Raw genomic sequence first — 19,110 nt, 5'->3', positions numbered from 1 at the left:
TTCTCTTCTCATGAGGTGGCCAAAGTCTTGGAGTCTCAGCTTCAGGATCTGTCCTTCCAGTGAGCACTCAGGGCTGATTTCCTTCAGAATGGAGAGGTTTGATCTTCTTGCAGTCCATGGGACTCTCAAGAGTCTCCTCCAGCACCAGAATTCAAAAGCATCCATTCTTCGGCGATCAGCCTTCTTTATGGTCCAGCTCTCACTTCCATACATCACTACTGGGAAAACCATAGCTTTAACTATACGGACCTTTGTTGGCAAGGTGATGTCTCTGCTTTTTAAGATGCTGTCTAGGTTTGTCATTGCTTTCTTCCCAAGAAGCAGGCGTCTTTTAATTTCGTGGCTGCTGTCACCATCTGCAGCAATCATGGAGGCCAAGAAGGTAAAATCTCTCACTGCCTCCATTTCTTCCCCTTCTATTTGCCAGGAGGTGATGGGACCAGTGGCCATGATATTCGTTTTTTTGATACTGAGCTTCAGACCATACTGAGGAACAAAAAAAAATTCATTTTCTTTTGCATGAGATTTTCCAACTGTTCTTATATGTTCTTTCAATGCTGATTTCAAATCTGAAATTGATTTTTGTGTACATGCTATAGTTATCTTTCAGATTCCGACTTTTGCCGATATGTCATATTTACACTGGGGATAAGTGGACATGTTGATCTACCCTAACCACATGGTAATTATTGTTTTGCAATGATTCTTCAACATCAGCTTCACTGGACTGGTCATGTTCAGATGTCTGATTATCGTCTTCCAAAGCAACTACTCTATTCCGAACTTAGAAATGGAAAGCGTAATGCTGGTGGTCAACAAAAGAGGAAATCTTTAAAAATGGAGTATGAACACTGACAACTGGGAAACACTGGCCTGCGAGTGCTCCAGTTGGAGAACAGCCTTTACCAAAGGTGTCATGGACTTTGAAGACACTCGAACTCAGAACGCAAGGGAGAAATGGGCTAAGAGGAAGGCTGTTAGTATTCCTGCTCCGTGATCACAGTCATGGGATTGTTGTCTTTCACAAGTGTTTTGACTCCACAGATTGGGAAGTGACGGAGACAGGATGTTTGTGTTCCTGTGTTCTGTGAAGTGGGACTATTGTCCTTTGTTCTTTTTCTCTTTGCTGTCTGATGCTAGAGAGAGAGAGGGAGCCATGTTGCAGTGCTCTGTGTGTGTTTAGATGTAAATAGAGTAAAGGTAAAGGTAAAGGGACCCCTGACCATTAGGTCCAGTCGTGGCCGACTCTGGGGTTGCAGCGCTCATCTTGATTTACTGGCCGAGGGAGCCGGTGTACAACTTCCGGGTCATGTGGACAGCAGGACTAAGCCGCTGCTGGCGAACCAGAGCAGCACACGGAAACGCCCTTTACCATCCCGCCAGAGCGGTGCCTATTGATCTCCTTGCACTTTGACGTGCTTTCGAACTGCTAGGTTGGCAGGAGCAGGGACCGAGCAACGGGAGCTCACCCCATCATTGCGGGGATTCGAACCACCGACCTTCTGACCAGCAAGTCCTAGGCTCTGTGGTTTAACCCACAGCGTCACCTGCGTCCCATAAAAAAAAGTAGCTTAGCCAAAATGCTGAGTTCCTGAGGTCTGTCACGTGAACTGCGAAGACTCTGCGGATCCCTAAGTGTGCTGATGTCTGTTGGCATCGGTCGCTGTGATGTTCGGGTTGAAGAAAGCTTTTCAAGCTCCCGAACGATCAGCCAGGAGGGAGAGAACATGCCAGTCGGGCATGAGTCTCTACCAGGGTCCTACTCGAGTGTAGGATGAGCTCCTAACAAATCCACACACCGTGATCAACTCCTGCCCGGGAACCAATTTCCCCACTGTGGAAGGACGTGTGGATCCAGAATTGGCCTCCATAGTCACTTACGGACTCACTGTTAAAACCGTGTTTATGGAAGACAATCTTACTCGGCTACGAGGGATCGCCGAAGAAGAAGGAGGAGGAGGAGGAGGAGGAGGAGGAGGAGGAGGAGGAGGAGGAGAAGGGGGTTTGGCTAGATGCGACAGGAACCCAGAAAACCACACCGGTTTGCGTCTGAGAAAGTGCAGTAAAAAAACCCCAGAGGTTTTCAAATTGGTAAATTGAGCATTTAATTGGCGGAGGCAACACTAATTAACTGGGCCTGTTATGTAACGCATTGACAGCAAAGCATCTCAGTGGCACCTTCCCCCCTTTCCACCCGCCATGCGCTAGCAAGGCTCACAGCGTCTCTTTCTCTCCACCAGCCTCCGGGTGCCAGTCCATAAGCGCATGGCTGTTTCCCAGAGCCCACGCACCAAACGCCGGCTGGGGTTGCGCAGCGGTGCTTCAGGTGAGCTCTGAACGGTTTGCAAAACACGGGCGGCGAAGGAGCCCGAGAGCATGAGCATGAGCCCCGGAAAAAGCCGAGCTCAGGCGAGCAGCCCTTTGCACATGCTCAGACACACCCTTTGCACATTCCGGAACTCGCTTTTGCTGGGCAGCCGTCGGCAGGCTGGCATCATCAGGGCGTTTTTGTTTTTGTCATTACAAAAGACTGGCCAGGCTCCCCAGGGTATCCAATCAAGTGACCATTAACAGGTAACCTGCCAGACAGGAGATAAACAACGCGCTCAGATTTCTGCTGTAGACTGCCTCTTCTGTGATGTAGGTATGATGTGTCTGGGGGTGGTCTTGGACTCCAGGGTGGGGAATTTAAAATATCTATATAAGGGCGGACACACCTGGGTTCTGGGTCCTCCTCCGTCCTCCTGCGTGTGAAGGGGGCACCTTGTTGCAACAGTTCAATAACTTACTAGCTGCTTTGCTTCTCAATATTCTCTGGTTGGCCTCTGTTATTTTCTCCGACCGATGGAGAACCTACAAAGGACTCTATAACGGTTCTTGTGTCCCCCATAAGGGAATAAGGGCAGATTTTCATTTATTACAGTGTCATCTGCAAATTTGACAAGCATCCCCTCAACTCCTTCATCCAAGTCATTTATAAAGACGTTGAACAACAGGCCCTTCAGCCTATATTTGTGCACCTGGTTCTTCCAGAATAGGAGAAGAGGTTGCTGGATCAGGCCTATCTTGGCCAGCATCCTGTTCTCATGGGGGTGGCGGGGGGGGGGGGACACAACCAGATACCCGTGGGAAACCAGTGAGCAGGATCCGACCTCAAGAACCCTCTCAGAGCATCGACATATTGGCTAGTAGCCATCGCCCTCTCCTCCTCCTCCATGAATTTGTCCCGTCCTCTTTTAAAGCCGCCCTCCTGTGGCAGGGAGTTCCACAGGTTAACACGTGAATAAGTATTTCAAAAAACCAGGCAGATTCGTCAAGGCAGGGTTCGGTTTTATGACAAAACATTTGTAACAAAGGCAATGAAATAAATTCCCCCCTCCCAACCCAATATGCTTCAATCTGGAACTCGTTAAATCAGGCGATAATTTAATGGACTGGACGTTTTAAACACAAACAGAGTTTCTTTCTTTCTTTTTTTTAAGACCCCCCGCTCTCTGATTTCCTTACCCACTGCCTGTGAGCTTTTAAATCAGCCTGGTAGTGCCTCTGTGGCTGACTGAACTGGAATATAAATAAATCTACATTTCATAACATGGGATAATTTTGCACCTAGGGAGTTATAGCAGCAGAGAGGGGGGAATTATCGGCGCTTTCTAGTGTTCCTGTTTGCATCTGAATATGTGCTGTTTTTTCCTATATATAACTGAATAAAAATGGCTTTTTTGGAATTACATGCAGATCTGTGCATTTTTTTAAAAAAAGTGCAGTTATTTTGCACATGTGCTTATGGGACGCAGTCAGAGCCAAGACCTATGTGTCCTGAACATTGCTTGCACGTTGTTGGGTGTCGCCAGCATCGCTTCTTCCAGCTTGTGCCTCACGTATTTTGACTCTTATACAACGCCCCCCCCCCTTCATGTGCAAAGGAGGAGATTATGGAGGGGCCTGCAAGCATTTTGCTCCCCTTTCCTATACCGGCCCCTCCTCTTCTCTCGTGTTCGCGCGGAGCCAAAACCTGCCAAAGAGGAAAGGAAAATATTCATCATCGGAAAACCGGTTTGCACAGACTCCCTCCCCCCCCACACCTTCTCTTTTCGTTTCTTTGCAGAGTGATTCAGTCAGAAACTATGCCGGGTGCGTGTGGTGTTGTGACGCTTCTGGTGTCGTGAAACAGGTGTGGAAAACACACACACACACACACGGTTGCATCCAGAGACACTGGCTGGGAGATTCAGGGCAGAGAAAAGGAAGGATGTCTTCACATGGCACACGGTTAGACTGCGGAACTCCCTGCCACAGCAGGGAGTTGCTATTTATTTTGCCTCGAACTGCGGAGCGCAGTGAATTTGCCCTGTCCCCTTTTCAAAGCCATCCAGGCTGTGGCAGGCAGTTCTGCAGTCTAACTATGTGCCGTGTGAAGACATCCTTTATTTATTTTGCATTGTGTTTATTGCTTTCATTTTGTGGATCTGCGGTCTCGTTAGAGAGTAAAATTCATGTTCAATTACTGTTTTTTAAGGGGTTGCTTTTAAAAGTCTGGAACGGATTAATCTGTTTTGCATTACTTGCTATGGGAAATTGTGCCTCGGTTTTGGAACGCGCTTTGGTTTTGGAACGGACTTCAGGAACGGATCAAGTTTGAGAACCAAGGCACCACTGTACTGCCCATTATCCCATTAATTGATGTTCTCTTATCAGCAGTGCCCCTCCCCCTTTGCCCCCTCCATCCTCCTCCATGGGGTGCCCCACTTACTCGAGAGCACAAGAGACGATGCCCAGGAAAAGGCAGGACCCAGAGATGGAGCAGATTAACCGGGTGATTTTTTCCAGACCTCCGCCCTCTGTGGGGAGAAAGAGAGGGAGAGAAATGGGTAGGAGAGGAAGGTGTGCTTGGAAGAGACCAGGAAGGTCTTGGGTGGCTCCCAAAATAATAATAATAATAATAATAATAATAATAATAATAATAATAATGATGTGATAAAACATCAAACACTAAAAGCTTCCGTAAACAGGGCTGCCTTCAGGTGCCTTCTAAAAGTCAGCTAGTTCTTTATTTCCTTGACATGTGGTGGGAGGGAGTTCAACAGGTCAGGCGCCACCACCGAGAAGGCCCTGTGCCCGGTTCTAAGGGAAAGCGGGACATACAGGGATCAAACCAGAAACCAGGATGGCGTCTGTCAATCCAGGGCTGTCCCTGGAAAACTGGCAAGTAGGGTGGACCCTGGAAAATAAAAGGGCAGGGAGGGAGGGGGCCAGGACTGGCCAAGGAGGGGTGGGAATGGCACACCCAGAGGGTTTGCATAAGAGACAGGGTGCTTTTTAATTCTGTTTTTATTCTATTTTTAGTGTTCTGTTGGGAACCGCCCAGAGCAGCCAGGGAAACCCAGCCAGACTGGCGGGGTATAAATATTATTATTATTATTATTATTATTATTATTAATTACGGCAGCAAAGGAGAGAGAAACTCCTCACCTGGGTAACAGGTCTTCATATCCCAGCAGCGCAGCTCTACTCTCCGGCAAGTGGTACAGTTCCACACCAAGGCTGATCCCTCTGGAAATGGGGGTCAGGAGGGAAGGGGGGTCAGGTGAGGGTCGGGGGCAGAGGCCTCAAAACCCCCCACCTCCTCTGACGGAGGGGAAGGACCATAGATGTCAACCGTCCCTTATTTGGCGGGACAGTCCCTCATCCCAGCGCCGTGTCCCGCTGCTGTCCCTTCTTGATGATGTCCCTTAAATTTCCCGGGTTTCAAAGGAAGCAGCTCCTCTCCCTCCCTCCCTCCCTGCCGGCCAGGGAGGAGGGAGGCTCCAGCTATGTTGCTTGGCTGCGTTGCTCACCCAATAAGGAGTCTGAGAACGACTGGGGGGTGGAGCTTGCATGCCTTGTGCCAATCAAATCGGCCGCCTTGCCTGGGGACTCGCCTTTGCTCAGCGCTTCCCAGCGGAGAGGGGACGGTGGTTTTCCTTGCTGCATCCCCTTTGCCGGGTTGCTGCGCTGTGGGAACCACCGCTTGAGGCTTCGTTTGGCTGCTGGCTGGACTTTCTGCCTTTGGCTCAGAAGCTGAACATACCTGTGCCCTGAAAATCCCTTATTTTGGCTGCTGATCCCTTATTTTCGAGGCTGCTGGTCCCTTATTTTCAAATCTGTAAGTTGACAGCTTTGGGAATGACTCCCTCAGAAGCTGAGGTCCATGAAGCTCCATGCTGTCTACACTGGGCGGCAGCAGCGGCAGCAGCCATCCTCTGCTTTTCATTAAATAAGTTGGAGTTCTTGTTATTAAATATACCAAGAAAAAAAGCACACCAAGAACTCAGGCCAATGTAAGATTCAATAGTGGGAGTGGTCCCTACTCGCAAATCAATAGTCAATAGTAACAAAAACTAATCCATTCAAAAGTATGTATTCTGACAAGGATTACAAACTCAAATAGAGATTAAAAACTCAAACTCATAAGGATATGTATAACACAATAATTCGTTACAATATTAAAAATAAGAGTTTATGAGTAGAGATGTTGTTGTTGTTGTTGTTGTTTAGTCGTTTAGTCGTGTCCGCCTCTTCGTGACGCCTGGACCAGAGCACGCCAGGCACTCCTGTCTTCCACTGCCTCCTGCATCAGGGTCTTTGACAGGGAGTCTTCTCTTCTCATGAGGTGGCCAAAGTCTTGGAGCCTCAGCTTCAGGATCTGTCCTTCCAGTGAGCACTCAGGGCTGATTTCCCTCAGAATGGAGAGGTTGGATCTTCTTGCAGTCCATGGGACTCTCCAGAGTCTCCTCCAGCACCAGAATTCAAAAGCATCCTTACCTAATTTTTAAAGGGTTGTGTAAGTTTGAAGACTTTCACATAAATATACAATGGTACCTCAGGTTACATACGCTTCAGGTTACAGACGCTTCAAGTTACAGACTCCGCTAACCCAGAAATAGTGCTTCAGGTTAAGAACTTTGTTTCAGGATGAGAACAGAAATCGTGCTCCAGCGGCGCGGCAGCAGCAGGAGGCCCCATTAGCTAAAGTGGTGCTTCAGGTTAAGAACGGACCTCCGGAACGAATTAAGTGCTTAACCCGAGGTACCACTGTATCCTGTTATCTCTAATTCTTATCTCTAAACTCTTACTTCTAATTCTGTAATGAATTATTGTGTCATACGTATTTTTATGAGTTTGAGTTTGTAATCTCTGTTTGAGTTTCGTAATCTCTATTTGAGTTTGTAATCCTTGTCAGAATACATACTTTTGAATGGATTAGTTTTTGTTACTATTGACTATTGATTTGCCAGTAGGGATCATCCCCTGTGTTCTCCGGGTCCTTCTGCCAGCCAGAGTTTGCGCAACTGTTTTGGGGGTCTACAACTCCCATCTTAAACTCACCGCCGGACCTACTAGCTGGGGACGATGGGAGCTGTAGTCCAAAACAGATGGAGACCAAAATTTTTGGAAACCCGGCTTAGCCACAAGCCCTTCTTGCTTTGCACAGGGAAGAGGCAGCCTGGGTTCAGTCCATAGCTGTCAATTTACAGATTTGAAAATAAGGGACCAGCAGCCTCGAAAATAAGGGATCAGCAGCCAAAATAAGGGATTTTCAGGGCACAGGTATGTTCAGCTTCTGAGCCCCTCTGAACCAAAGGCAGAAAGCCCAGCCAACAGCCAAACGAAGCCTCAAGTGGTGGTTCCCACAGCGCAGCAACCCGGCAAAGGGGATGCAGCAAGGAAAACCACCGTCCCCTCTCCGCTGGGAAGCGCTGAGCAAAGGCGAGTCCCCAGGCAAGGCGGCTGATTTGATTGGCACAAGGCATGCAAGCTCCACCCCCCAGTCATTCTCAGACTCCTTATTGGGTGAGCAACGCAGCCCAGCAACACAGCTGGAGCCTCCCTCCTCCCTGACCGGCAGGGAGGGAGGGAGAGGAGCTGCTTCCTTTGAAATTTAAGGGACATCATTTAAGGGACATCATCAATAAGGGACAGCAGCAGGACACGGCGCTGGGATAAGGACTTTCCCATCAAATAATGGACGGTTGACAGCTATGGTTCGGTCCCTGGCCGGCAGCATCTTTGATTCAAAGGATCAGGAGATGAGAGGTGCCTTTTGTGAGAGCCACTCCCAGTGGGAGCAGGTCAGACTTCCCCAACCAGGCGCCCTCCTGGACTTCGGGGTGCACTGCAGGAGCCCAGACGGCATCCATCTTATGCTGAATCGGAAAACCTTGTTCCACCTAGCTTAGTGCTGTTGACACAGGTTGGCAGCAGCAATTCTCCAATACAGGAATTGCGGCTCAGAGAGGCTGCAGTTCTTGCCTGCAGTTTTTAATACATGCTTAAAAAACAACACTCAATTTTTTAAAACCACGTCACCCAAATAACTGGGATGCTATTCCCGGTGGCTGCTAACAGTTTTTAATTGATTCATCTAACCAACTACAGTGGTCCCTTGGTTCTCAAACGCCTTGGTACTCAAACAAGTTAGAACCCAAACGCTGCAAACCCGGAAGTAAGTGTTCCGGTTTGCGAACTTTTTTCAGAAGCCAAACGTGCTCCGTTTTGAGTGCCACGCTTCCGTTTTGAGTGTTACGCTGAGATCTGTCTGTTTTTGCTATTTATTTTGCGTTTTTGTGGCTTTTTGTTTTGTTTTTGTGACTGTGTGGAACCCAGTTCAGCTACTGATTGATTGATTGATTGATTGATTGATTGAGTGTGTGTGCAGTACAGTGGTACCTTGGTTACATACACTTCAGGTTACATACGCTTCAGGTTACATACGCTTCAGGTTACAGACTCCGCTAACCCAGAAATAGTGCTTCAGGTTAAGAACTTTGCTTCAGGATAAGAACAGAAATTGGGTTCCGGCGGCCCCATTGGCTAAAGTGGTGCTTCAGGTTAAGAACAGTTTCAGGTTAAGAATGGACCTCCGGAACAAATTAAGTACTTAACCCGAGGTACCACTGTACATTGTTTATTGCTTTCATTTTATGGATCCATGGTTTCGTCAGACAGTAAAATTCACGTTAAATTGCTGTTTTAGGAGTTGCTTTATAAAGTCTGGAACAGATTAATCCGTTTTGCATTACTTTCTATGGGAAAACGCACCTCGGTTTTGGAACGCTTTGGTTTTGGAACGGACTTCCGGAACGGATTAAGTTTGAGAACCAAGGTGACCACTGTAATTGCTTAACGACCCAAGGCACAATTATTATTATTATTAGCTGTTATTATTAATGTTAATCTTGACCCCATGCACAGGCTATAGTGATATTTCCACAGATAACTGAGTAATAGACCAAAATTCTTTTAAGCAATGTGGACATCTGTCAGGGATGTTTTAGCTGAGATTCCTGAATTGCAGGGGGTTGGAATAAATGACCCCTTGGTCTCTTCCAACTCTACAATTCTATGAATGTAGCCAGGGGTGGGTAGGTGGGCAATGTAATAATAATAATAATAATAATAATAATAATAATAATAATAATAATTTATATCCCACTTCCTGGTTCAAAAACCAGAATGGCTAACAACAAATTTAAAACACTTTTAAACACTTAATTATTAAAGCAGCATAAAATACAGTATAAAAACATGAATAACAATAAAAAATCAGTTAGATAGTCCCCAGGGCCAGCTGGCTGAATTGGTCCTATTTGGGCCAGCGAGGAGACCAGGGGAGAATTAGCTGTGGGATCCCAGAGCGGGTGATCTTCATAAAAAGGGGAGGGGGAGGGAAGGAAGGGGAATAAAAGATCAGGCTGAATTCAAATTAAAGGCCAGGCGGAATAGCTCTGTCTTACAGGCCCGGCGGAAGGAGGTTAAATCCTGCAGGGCCCTGGTCTCCTGGGACAGAGCATTCCACCAGGTCGGAGCCACCACTGAGAAGGGATGTAATAAGGGAGGGGGTGTTTCCCCATCTTTTATAAAGGTGGGGCTCTTGATCCCAGTATTTCTCGTTCTGTTATCCCGTCCCCGGAACTTACGGCAAGCCGGAGGGCACAGCGCTGGAAGAGAAAAGAGAAAAGAGGTTTATTGCAAGACACTCAGTCATCTAGCAAGCTAGTTTTCCCAGCCTTCTATCAGGGACTGGAGCTGGTCCCTGCCTTGGAAATTGTGAGGCATAGCTGTCAACGTACAGATTTGGAAAAAAGGGACCTGCAGCCTCAAAAATAAGGGATCAGCAGCCAAAAAAGGGATTTTCCAAACGCAGGTATGTTCGACTTCTGAGCCCCTCCCAGCCAAAGGCAGAAAGCCCAGCCAGCAGCCAAGCGAAGCCTCAAGCGCTGGTTCCCACAGCGCAGCAACCCGGCAAAGGGGATGCAGCAAGGAAAACCACCGTCCCCTCTCTGCTGGGAAGCGCTGAGCAAAGGCGAGTCCCCAGGCAAGGCGGCCGATTTGATTGGCACAAGGCATGCAAGCTCCACCCCCCAGTCGTTCTCAGACTCCTTATTGGGTGAGCAACGCAGCCAAGCAACACAGCTGGAGCCTCCCTCCTCCCTGGCCGGCAGGGAGGGAGGGAGAGGAGCTGCTTCCTTTGAAACCCGGGAAATTTAAGGGACATCATCAATAAGGGACCGCAGCGGGACAGAGCGCTGGGATGTGGGACTGTCCCGCCAAATAAGGGACGGTTGACAGCTATGTTTTGAGGTCAGGATAGGATCCTGGAGTTTTCTGGAGCGAAGGATGCTTTTCAGTCTGGGGAGTGCTGTTTCTAGTCACCCAAACGCATGATTCAGGTTATTTCTCCTTTGCCCGAGGGGGCAGATTCTGAGAGGAAAAATTACCCTCTTCCCTCTCGTCCCAGATGAGTGAGATTATGATTCATTCATTCATTTATTTCATAAAATCTACACACCACTTTTTTAAAAAATGCCCTCAAAGCAGATTGCAAAGAGAACAAAACAATGAAATCATCAGTGAAAAGAGTTTTTTAAAAACCGGCAATAAACTAAAGAGCAGATTGAAACATACACCCACGTTCTACAGGTCTGAGCAGGCTTGTCTAAGCAACAGTGGTTTTAGCAGGCGCCAAGAGGAGTACTGCTGAAGGTACTCCTGCCTGGCGTCAAGTGGCAGGGAGTTCCAAAGGTGTCGGCCCTGCCACAACAAAAGATCCGGTTCCCAGCAAGGCAGAACGGGTAGCGTGTGGAAACAGCGAAAGTCCTGCCAATCCAAGCGGTCAAGTGGGGCGTTTATGGGGCGAGGCGATCTCACAGGTGAACCGGGTCCCATGTTGATAAGGGATTTAGATACTGAGAGCAACACCCCGTACCAAATTGGGGAAATCTCTGAGCAGAGGTGCGATATGGCGACAAAGCCTCCCTCCTTTCAGCAACTGGGCTGCAGCAGTGGGGTGCGGTGAAGTTTTTCATAGGGGAACGGTTAGGGGCTAGATTGCGTGGGCATTGCAGGGGTCAATGTCATGCGTGTGATATTGTGACGTCCTGGTGTCGCACACGCGAGCATAAGCGAAACCGCCTCTCCTGGTATGCCCCGCGGAGGACCTTAAGGTCCACAAATGACAACACCTTGGAGGTCCCAAGTCGCAAGGTGGTTAGATTCGTCTCAACAAGGGCCAGGGCCTTTTCGGCACTGGCCCCGACTTGGTGGAACGCTCTGTCCCAAGAGACTAGGGCCCTGCGGGACTTGACATCTTTCCGCAGGGCCTGCAAGACAGAGCTGTTCCGCCTGGCCTTCAGCTTGGACTCACTCTGACCCCTTATATGGGATTTGGTATATACATTTCCCCCTGGCTTTTTTGCTGACCCATGTAGGACCAGTATGGATAGCTGGCTCGGGTGAATATCCGATGTTTCCTCCCTTTATGGTCTTGATTTATGGGCTACTACTAAAATGAGGCTGCATTTTAAGCTGCATTTTAAGCCATATTTTAATTAACTGGTGGTGGTGGTGGTGGTTATTGTTTTTCTATTACGTTTTATTGTAATTCATATTTGGTGTTAGCCGCTGTGAGCCCTGCCCTGCCGGCGAGGGAGGGGTATAAATAAACATTAATTTACTTATTATTTATGTGTGTGATATTTTGACGTCCTGATGTTGCGCACATGAGCATAAGCGAAACCCCACATTTGAGGGAAAACACACTTTGCACATGCCCAGAAGCAAGCTCTGTTTTTCCAGCACGTTCTGTGACTGAGATGTATTTAAACGATTTCAGAGCCAGTCCCAATACAGACTGGGTTTCAGACTGAACATCCTTTCTCTCTTTTTTTATAAATACTTTTTATTAATTTTAACATATAAATTCTAATGCATACCACAGAACTTCACCACTTATACAATCTTTTTTGGACTTCCATCAGGACCTCTGATGATCCACCGTTTTTATCACTTCTTGTGCATTTTTTAAATTCATATTGCCTTTATTTATCTTAACTAACCATCCTCCCCTTTATTCATTTTTGCAATAGTTCCAATAATTCACCTCAAAAAACTTCTTGCAAACCTACAAACGTAATTTGATCGTCACAATTACTTTTCAAATACAGACTGAACATCCTTTCTCGTACCTTCTCTGCTCTGTTCTGGTATCTTGACTTCATGAAGCCAGTTCCAAAATTTTGGGAAGTCAGCAAGGCTCTGGTTTATTTCTGGCGGGGAGAAGGGATGAGATAAGGATAATCCCACTTCTGCCACCACCAGCAGCTTCTCTAGACTGATGCAAAAGCAAGAGTTTTCACACACACCCCTTCCTTCATTTTACGCCCATCGTCCCAAGGGAGGGCCACCCTCTGAAATCTGCACAATCCAAACTGCTCCTTACCTATAACACGAAAGACTCGGTGTGTTTTTTCCAGCAGCAGATCCAGGGACATGTCATCTGCAGGTGGGAGGGCAGAAAGGGGAGCCTTGCATGAGCCACGGTGGTCTGCAACACCTGCCACCCCCAGGCACCCTCCAGAGTGGCGCATGCTCTGGTTATCTCCCGCTTGGACTACTGCCATGCGCTCTACATGGGGCTACCTTTGAAGGTGACCCTGCAATTAATCCAGAATGCGGCAGCCAGACTGGGGACTGGGAGACCATATAACACCGGACTTGAAAGACCTACACTGGCTCCCAGGACGTTTTCGAGCACAATTCAAAGTGTTGGTGCTGACCTTGAAAGCCCTAAACGGCCTCAAAGGCCCAGTAGACCTGAAGGAGCGTCTCCACCCCCATCATTCAGCCCAGACACTGAGGTCCAGCTCCGAGGAATAACGAGCTTACGAAAGTACTTCGGTGGATTCTGAAAAACGCAATCCCTCTGAAGAACTGTGGTGATATCTCCCCTTAGTTTGTCTAATTTTTAACAGCTATCTCTACTTCTTGTGGGATTGAGTTCCACAGGTCAACTATGAAGGGAGAAGCACTTTCATTTGTCCTGAACCTTCTGGCATTATATACGTGTGATTGTGTGCAGGTAGAAACCTCTAGGCTTTTGCCTAACTAGAATGCAGACCACCTAGAAATTCATATTATTATTATTATTATTATTATTATTATTATTATTATTATCTCTTCCTCTGCCCCCTTCCCCCCCTCTGGCCCCACCCACAACCAGCATGTGGACACCTGCCCCCCAAAGAGATAACCCACAGGGAAATATAGGGGGAGCCCCACCCATAAGAATATATTGTTATTATTACCGCTAATAATATTGATCTGAGCGACTATGCTAATGGGATGCATACAGAAATAACAACAGTGGCATTCCGGTCACGCATACCAAACTAATAATAGTGATGTTGCACGATGCAGACAGAAATACTAACAGTGACGTTCCATCAATGTGTACAGAAATAATAACAGTGATGTTCTAATCATTGCCATTAACTAATAATAAATCCTGCCCTTTTCCAGACATCCCCAAAGAGCCCCGTTTTCTCTACCTAAGGCCAAGCCCAGGGAGGACTCTCTACCCCAGGGATAACCGGTACAGTTTGCCTGGCTGTAACGCTCTCGGTATTGGGCGCAGAGGTGGGCAAAGCGGGTCTTCAGGTTCTTGGAATGGAGTCCGCAGTGGATGCACCCCTCCGTCTCGGGGCTCTCGCAGGCGAGGAGCAGGAGTAGGAGGGCCAGAGTCGCGGGCGACCGAGAGGCAGGTCCCAGAGCCCTCGGAGCGGAGAACGCTTTGGAGAGGGCCATCTGTGGGCCCTCCAGAAAAGCTGTCGGCGTGGCTGGCGGAACACATTCCAGAACCCTTTTGGTTCTTTGGGTCGGGGTTCTAAGCTGCCGCCAGGGCAACCGGTTCCAGAGTCCTGGGGCGGAGGCTCTGTTCATAAAGGGACAACTCTGGCCTCGGTCCTGGATACCTGAAGGAGCGTCTCCACCCCCATCGTCCAGCCCGGACACAGAGATCCAACGCCGAGGGCCTTCTGGCGGTTCCCTCCCTGCGAGATGTGAGGTTACAGGGAACCAGGCAGAGGGCCTTCTCGGTGGTGGCGCCCGCCCTGTGGAACGCCCTCCCTCCAGATGTCAAGGAAATAAACAACTATTTTACTTTTAAAAGACAACTGAAGGCGGCCCTGTTTAGGGAAGCTTTGAATGTCTGACGCTGTATTGTTTTTAATATTCGGTTGGAAGCCGCCCAGAGTGGCTGGGGAAACCCAGCCAGATGGGTGGGATATTAATAATAATAATAATAATAATAATAATAATAATTATTATTATTATTATTATTATTATTATTATTTTATGGAAATTACAGGGGGCACATCTTTAAAGTAAAATGTTACAAATATTATGCCTGAATGTATCCTTTCAACTCGACAGCTCAGGGAAGTTACCTAGCTTTAAAAATAATATAAAATCAACTTCTTTGCCAGTTTCCTCCATTCCAAAGCTATTTCCCCCTTGAAAGGGACTCCAGGAAGTTCCCAGAGGTGACAATTGCTGAGCTGATTGTTGGCCAAAGAAAGCCTAATCCCATCACCAGACTTGCCAAGGGGTCCAGACATGCAAAGGAACTTCTCTTGTACTTTGGGTGGTGGGACTTCAGAGGTGTTTGCCTCTGCTCATCTTATACCTGGGTCTTGCCCTGCCATGTCTGCTTATGCTAATCTTGCACCCAGGACTTGTCTGGACGTGTTTGCCAAGGTTAAACTAGTGTAACCCCTGTCTACCCCTCCCCTTTTGTGACAGGTCAGTGATGTAGCAATAATGCTGTACGAACTGTATTCTGGGATATGGCGGGAAAGTTTTAAAAGTCCTTGTCACCCCATCCTCGGGGTTCAAAATTCCTCTTTGAACCTGTTGCGCAATAAACTTTGGTCTACAGCTATTTGCTCCGGTTGGTGGCTGGGCTCCTTCCTTTATTCCGCAGGGACCTGCGATCTCTGCCCAACCCGCTGGGTGACTGAGCAGCCTCACACCTAGATTCTTCCGTAGCAATTATATTATGTGATCCACTGGGAGCAGTCAAGTACAACATTCCTTGTTTTCCTAGAGTGGACGAGCGAGGGGATGTTTGGTCCAAGCCGTTCTAAACTTCCTGTTCCCCCTGGCCTGGAGCATCCTTCCTTTTGCACGTGACTAGTGGGTGGGCATGACCTTGTCAGACCTAGTCAAAGGCCAAGACATGCTTCCCCTATCCCTCTTCTCCATCTTCCTTTCGTCCTGTGAACTGCTGCACTGCTAGCCTGCGGTCACTAGGCAAATCTCCCTTATGGGGTAAACCTGTTTCTATATGTTTGAAACTTTAAGCCTAAAGCAGTGACGGCCAAACTTGGCCCTCCAGCAGTTTGGGGACTACAGTTCCCATCATCCTTGACCTCTGGTCCTGTTAGCTAGGGATGATGGGAGTTGTAGTCCCAAAACAGCTGGAGGCCCGAGTCTGGCCATCACTGGCCTCAAGCCTGCCTTCAGGGATCACACTGTGCTCTGCCTGATCGTGAGTAAACTTTATTTTTATTGCTTATGAGTAAGACTGTGGTGTCTTTATTCTTTTAGGAGGGATTCAAGGGGGAATATTAAAACGCATTTCAACCTGGACAAGCCAGATTGAATTGCATATTGCCTTCAGAAACTCACACGAGTTTGCAACAGGTTTTCTGCTGCGGAAAGGGAAATGCACTCTAAGTAAAGGAACTTGCTAGCGCAAGTTAGGAAGGATATGAATAAACAGTATATCCTCTCCTGCCACCCTGAACATTCCCAGAACAACATCCTGCAAGATTAAGGACAAAGAAAAGAAAATCCTCTGTGCCTTGAAAAGGTCAACTGCGGAACTCCCTCCCACAAGATTTCCACCATCTTGGAAGGCTTTAAAAAAAGGAGTGGGCAAATTTGTGGAGGAGGAAAAGGTTATTGATGGCTACTATCCAGTTTCCCAGTAGTGATGTATGGAAGTGAGAGCTGGACCATAAAGAAGGCTGATCGCCGAAGAATGGATGCTTTTGAATTCTGGTGCTGGAGGAGACTCTGGAGAGTCCCATGGACTGCGAGAAGATCCAACCTCTCCATTCTGAAGGAAATCAGCCCTGAGTGCTCACTGGAAGGACAGATCCTGAAGCTGAGGCTCCAAGACTTTGGCCACCTCAGGAGAAGAGAAGACTCCCTGGAAAAGACCCTGATGTTGGGAAAGATGGAGGGCGCAAGGAGAAGGGAACGACAGAGGACGAGATGGTGGGACAGTGTTCTCGAAGCGACCAGCATGAGTTTGTCCAAACTGCGGGAGGCAGTGGAAGACAGGAGGGCCTGGCGTGCTCTGGTCCAGGGGGTCACGAAGAGGCGGACACGACTAAACGGCTAAACAACAACAATCCAGTTTCTTGGTAGATCTTGCCTCTAGGAGGTGGTTGTGGGCCTTTCCACAGCTCCCTACGGCTCCTCCTTGGCCAGGTCCTTCCCAAGCAATCTGAGACTTCACTAACACCTTGTCTCTCAACGCTCTGTCCTCTTCACGCCTCTTCTGGTTCTGGGAGACCAGGCAGGGGGTTCTTGTCACAGCAGGAGGGGGAGACACCCTGGGGTCTTTGCCAGCCAGACTCATCTCTGCCCCTTGGTCACCTCACTCTCCTGCTTCCACTTCTGGACTTAGACTCACTTAGCCCCATTGCCTCTTCCCTCTCCTCTTCCCTCTCTGACCACTCATCCACCCAGGGCTGGATTTAGGTTGGACGAGGCCCTCAGCTACTGAAGGTAATGGGGCTCTTTATATGTCCAGCTGTCCTTTGTCAACAACAAAATTGTCCCTGTTTTTTTGTGTTTTGTTTTTGTGATTGATTGTGTACATTGTTTATTGCTTCCATTTTATGGATTGATGGTCTCCTTAGAGAGTAAAAATCATGTTAAATTGCTCTTTTTTAAGGGGTTGTTTTTAAAAGTCTGGAACGGATTTCTATGGGAAAGTGTGCCTTGGTTTTAGAACGCTTTGGTTTTGGAACGGACTTGCGGAACAGATTAAGTTCCAAGGTACCACTATAATACTTTAGGTGCAGTTCATTCATTTTCAGCTTTGCAATCTTATTAAAAAAGTGTGCCTGGACATTCCGTTGTTGCGCCCGTAACCATGGTTTAAGGTGCTCTTTAGCTCCTAGTGTTCATATTTCAGTTTCTAACACTGCATGACGGAGAGTGAGAACATGTGATTGTGAGAGCCTCTTCATTCCCGCGCTGCGTCAGATTCAGAAGACAAGCATTTCAGGGAGAGCGACAGAGCCCCCAAACACCCAAGGCACCAGCTCTTAGGTCATGTGGCTAGCAAAGAAGAGAGTGCCTCTGCGCATGTGCGGAGGGCATTCCCCACCTCCAACTTAGGAAACAGAGCCAGCCCAGGGAAGCTTTGCTGTGCGTTACGCATTAAAAGTGTGCCGGCGTGACAGGCCTGCTTTGAAGAAGATTCAATATTTAAGCAGTGCGTGTTGGGGCCTGTTGCCGAGCGCTTAAGATGCGCCACATCAGAGCTTGCGCATAGATCCACAGAGGAGGAGGGGGAATGTGTGGGCGTTGAGAGCCTGAACAGGTTTAGCAGGTACAGGGTGACAACGCAGGTCTGTAAATAAGTCTAATGTAATGCCTCTTTTGTGCTTTGACCTGCCAAGAGAGAGAGAGAGAGATTTTTCTCCCTCTACCGGTCAGTTCACAGAGCTGCAAGCAGCTCCTAAAGGACACAGCAATTGAAAAAGCCGGCCAGGAGGAGAGCCTTTTGCTGGACATGATCTAGCCCAGTGCAGCGGTACCTTGGTTCTCAAATAAAAATAATTTATTATTTATACCCCGCCCATCTGGCTGAGTTTCCCCAGCCACTCTGGGCGGCTTTCAATCGAGTGTTAAAACAATACAGCATTAAATATTAAAAACTTCCCTAAACAGGGCTGCCTTCAGATGTCTTTTAAAAATAAAATAGTTGCTTATTTCCTTGACATCTGAAGGGAGGGCGTTCCACTGGGCGGGCGCCACCACCGAGAAGGCCCTCTGCCTGGTTCCCTGTAACCTCACTTCTCGCAATGAGGGAACCACCAAAAGGCCCTCGGTGCTGGACCTCAGTGTCCGGGCTGGACGATGGGGGTGGAGACACTCCTTCAGGTCTCCTGGGCCGAGGCCGTTTAGCGCTTTCAAGGTCAGCACCAACACTTTGAATTGTGCTCTGAAACGTACTGGGAGCCAATGCAGATCTCTCAGGACTGGTGTTATGTGGTCCCAGCGGCCGCTCCCAGTCACCAATCTGGCTGCCGCATTCTGGATTAGTTGTAGTTTCCGGGTCACCTTCAAAGGTAGCCCCACATAGAGCGCATTGTAGTAGTCCAAGCGGGAGATAACCAGAGCATGCACCACTCTGGCAAGACAGTCCGCGGGCAGGGAGGGTCTCAGCCAACTTAATCCGTTTCGGAAGTCCGTTCCAAAACCAAAGCACTCCAAAACCAAGGCGCGCTTTCCCATAGAAAGTAACGCGAAACGGAACGATCCATTCCAGACTTTTAAAAACAACCCCTTAAAAAACAGCAATTAAACATGAATTTTACTCTCCAACGAGACCATTGATCCATAACACGAAAGCAATAAACAATGTCCTGCAGTCACAAAATCAATCCATCAGTAGCTGAACTGGGTTCCACACAGTCGCAAAAACAAAAAAAAGCCACAAAAATGCAAAATAAATAGCAAAAACAGGCAGACCTTGGTGTAACACTC

General features: G+C 48.0%; 1 protein-coding gene across 2 annotated transcripts; it reads right to left on the bottom strand.

Moving 5' to 3' along the window:
* Window positions 1–3,313: 3,313 nt before the first annotated feature.
* Window positions 3,314–14,532, bottom strand: TMEM95 (transmembrane protein 95). 2 transcript variants are annotated; one of them, XM_081168185.1, is made up of 7 exons: window positions 13,869–14,511; window positions 12,761–12,817; window positions 12,507–12,587; window positions 9,960–9,980; window positions 5,473–5,553; window positions 4,754–4,841; window positions 3,314–4,015 (listed from the first exon to the last, which is right to left on the bottom strand). In XM_081168185.1, the coding sequence occupies exons 1-7, from the start codon at window positions 14,257–14,259 to the stop codon at window positions 3,970–3,972; spliced, it is 765 nt and encodes a 254-aa protein (XP_081024311.1). In that variant the 5' UTR covers window positions 14,260–14,511; the 3' UTR covers window positions 3,314–3,969. The 2 variants fall into 2 exon arrangements, with proteins under 2 accessions (XP_081024311.1, XP_081024310.1); XM_081168184.1 differs by lacking the exons at window positions 3,314–4,015; window positions 4,754–4,841; window positions 5,473–5,553 and having other exon boundaries at window positions 9,527–9,980; window positions 13,869–14,532.
* Window positions 14,533–19,110: the final 4,578 nt, after the last annotated feature.

This window comes from Podarcis bocagei (assembly GCF_964188305.1).
Source record: "Podarcis bocagei genome assembly, chromosome: 13".
Classification (NCBI taxonomy): Eukaryota; Metazoa; Chordata; class Lepidosauria; order Squamata; family Lacertidae; genus Podarcis; species Podarcis bocagei.
The sequence above is the reverse complement of the archived record's forward strand: the minus strand, read 5'-3'. Positions and strand labels throughout refer to the sequence as shown.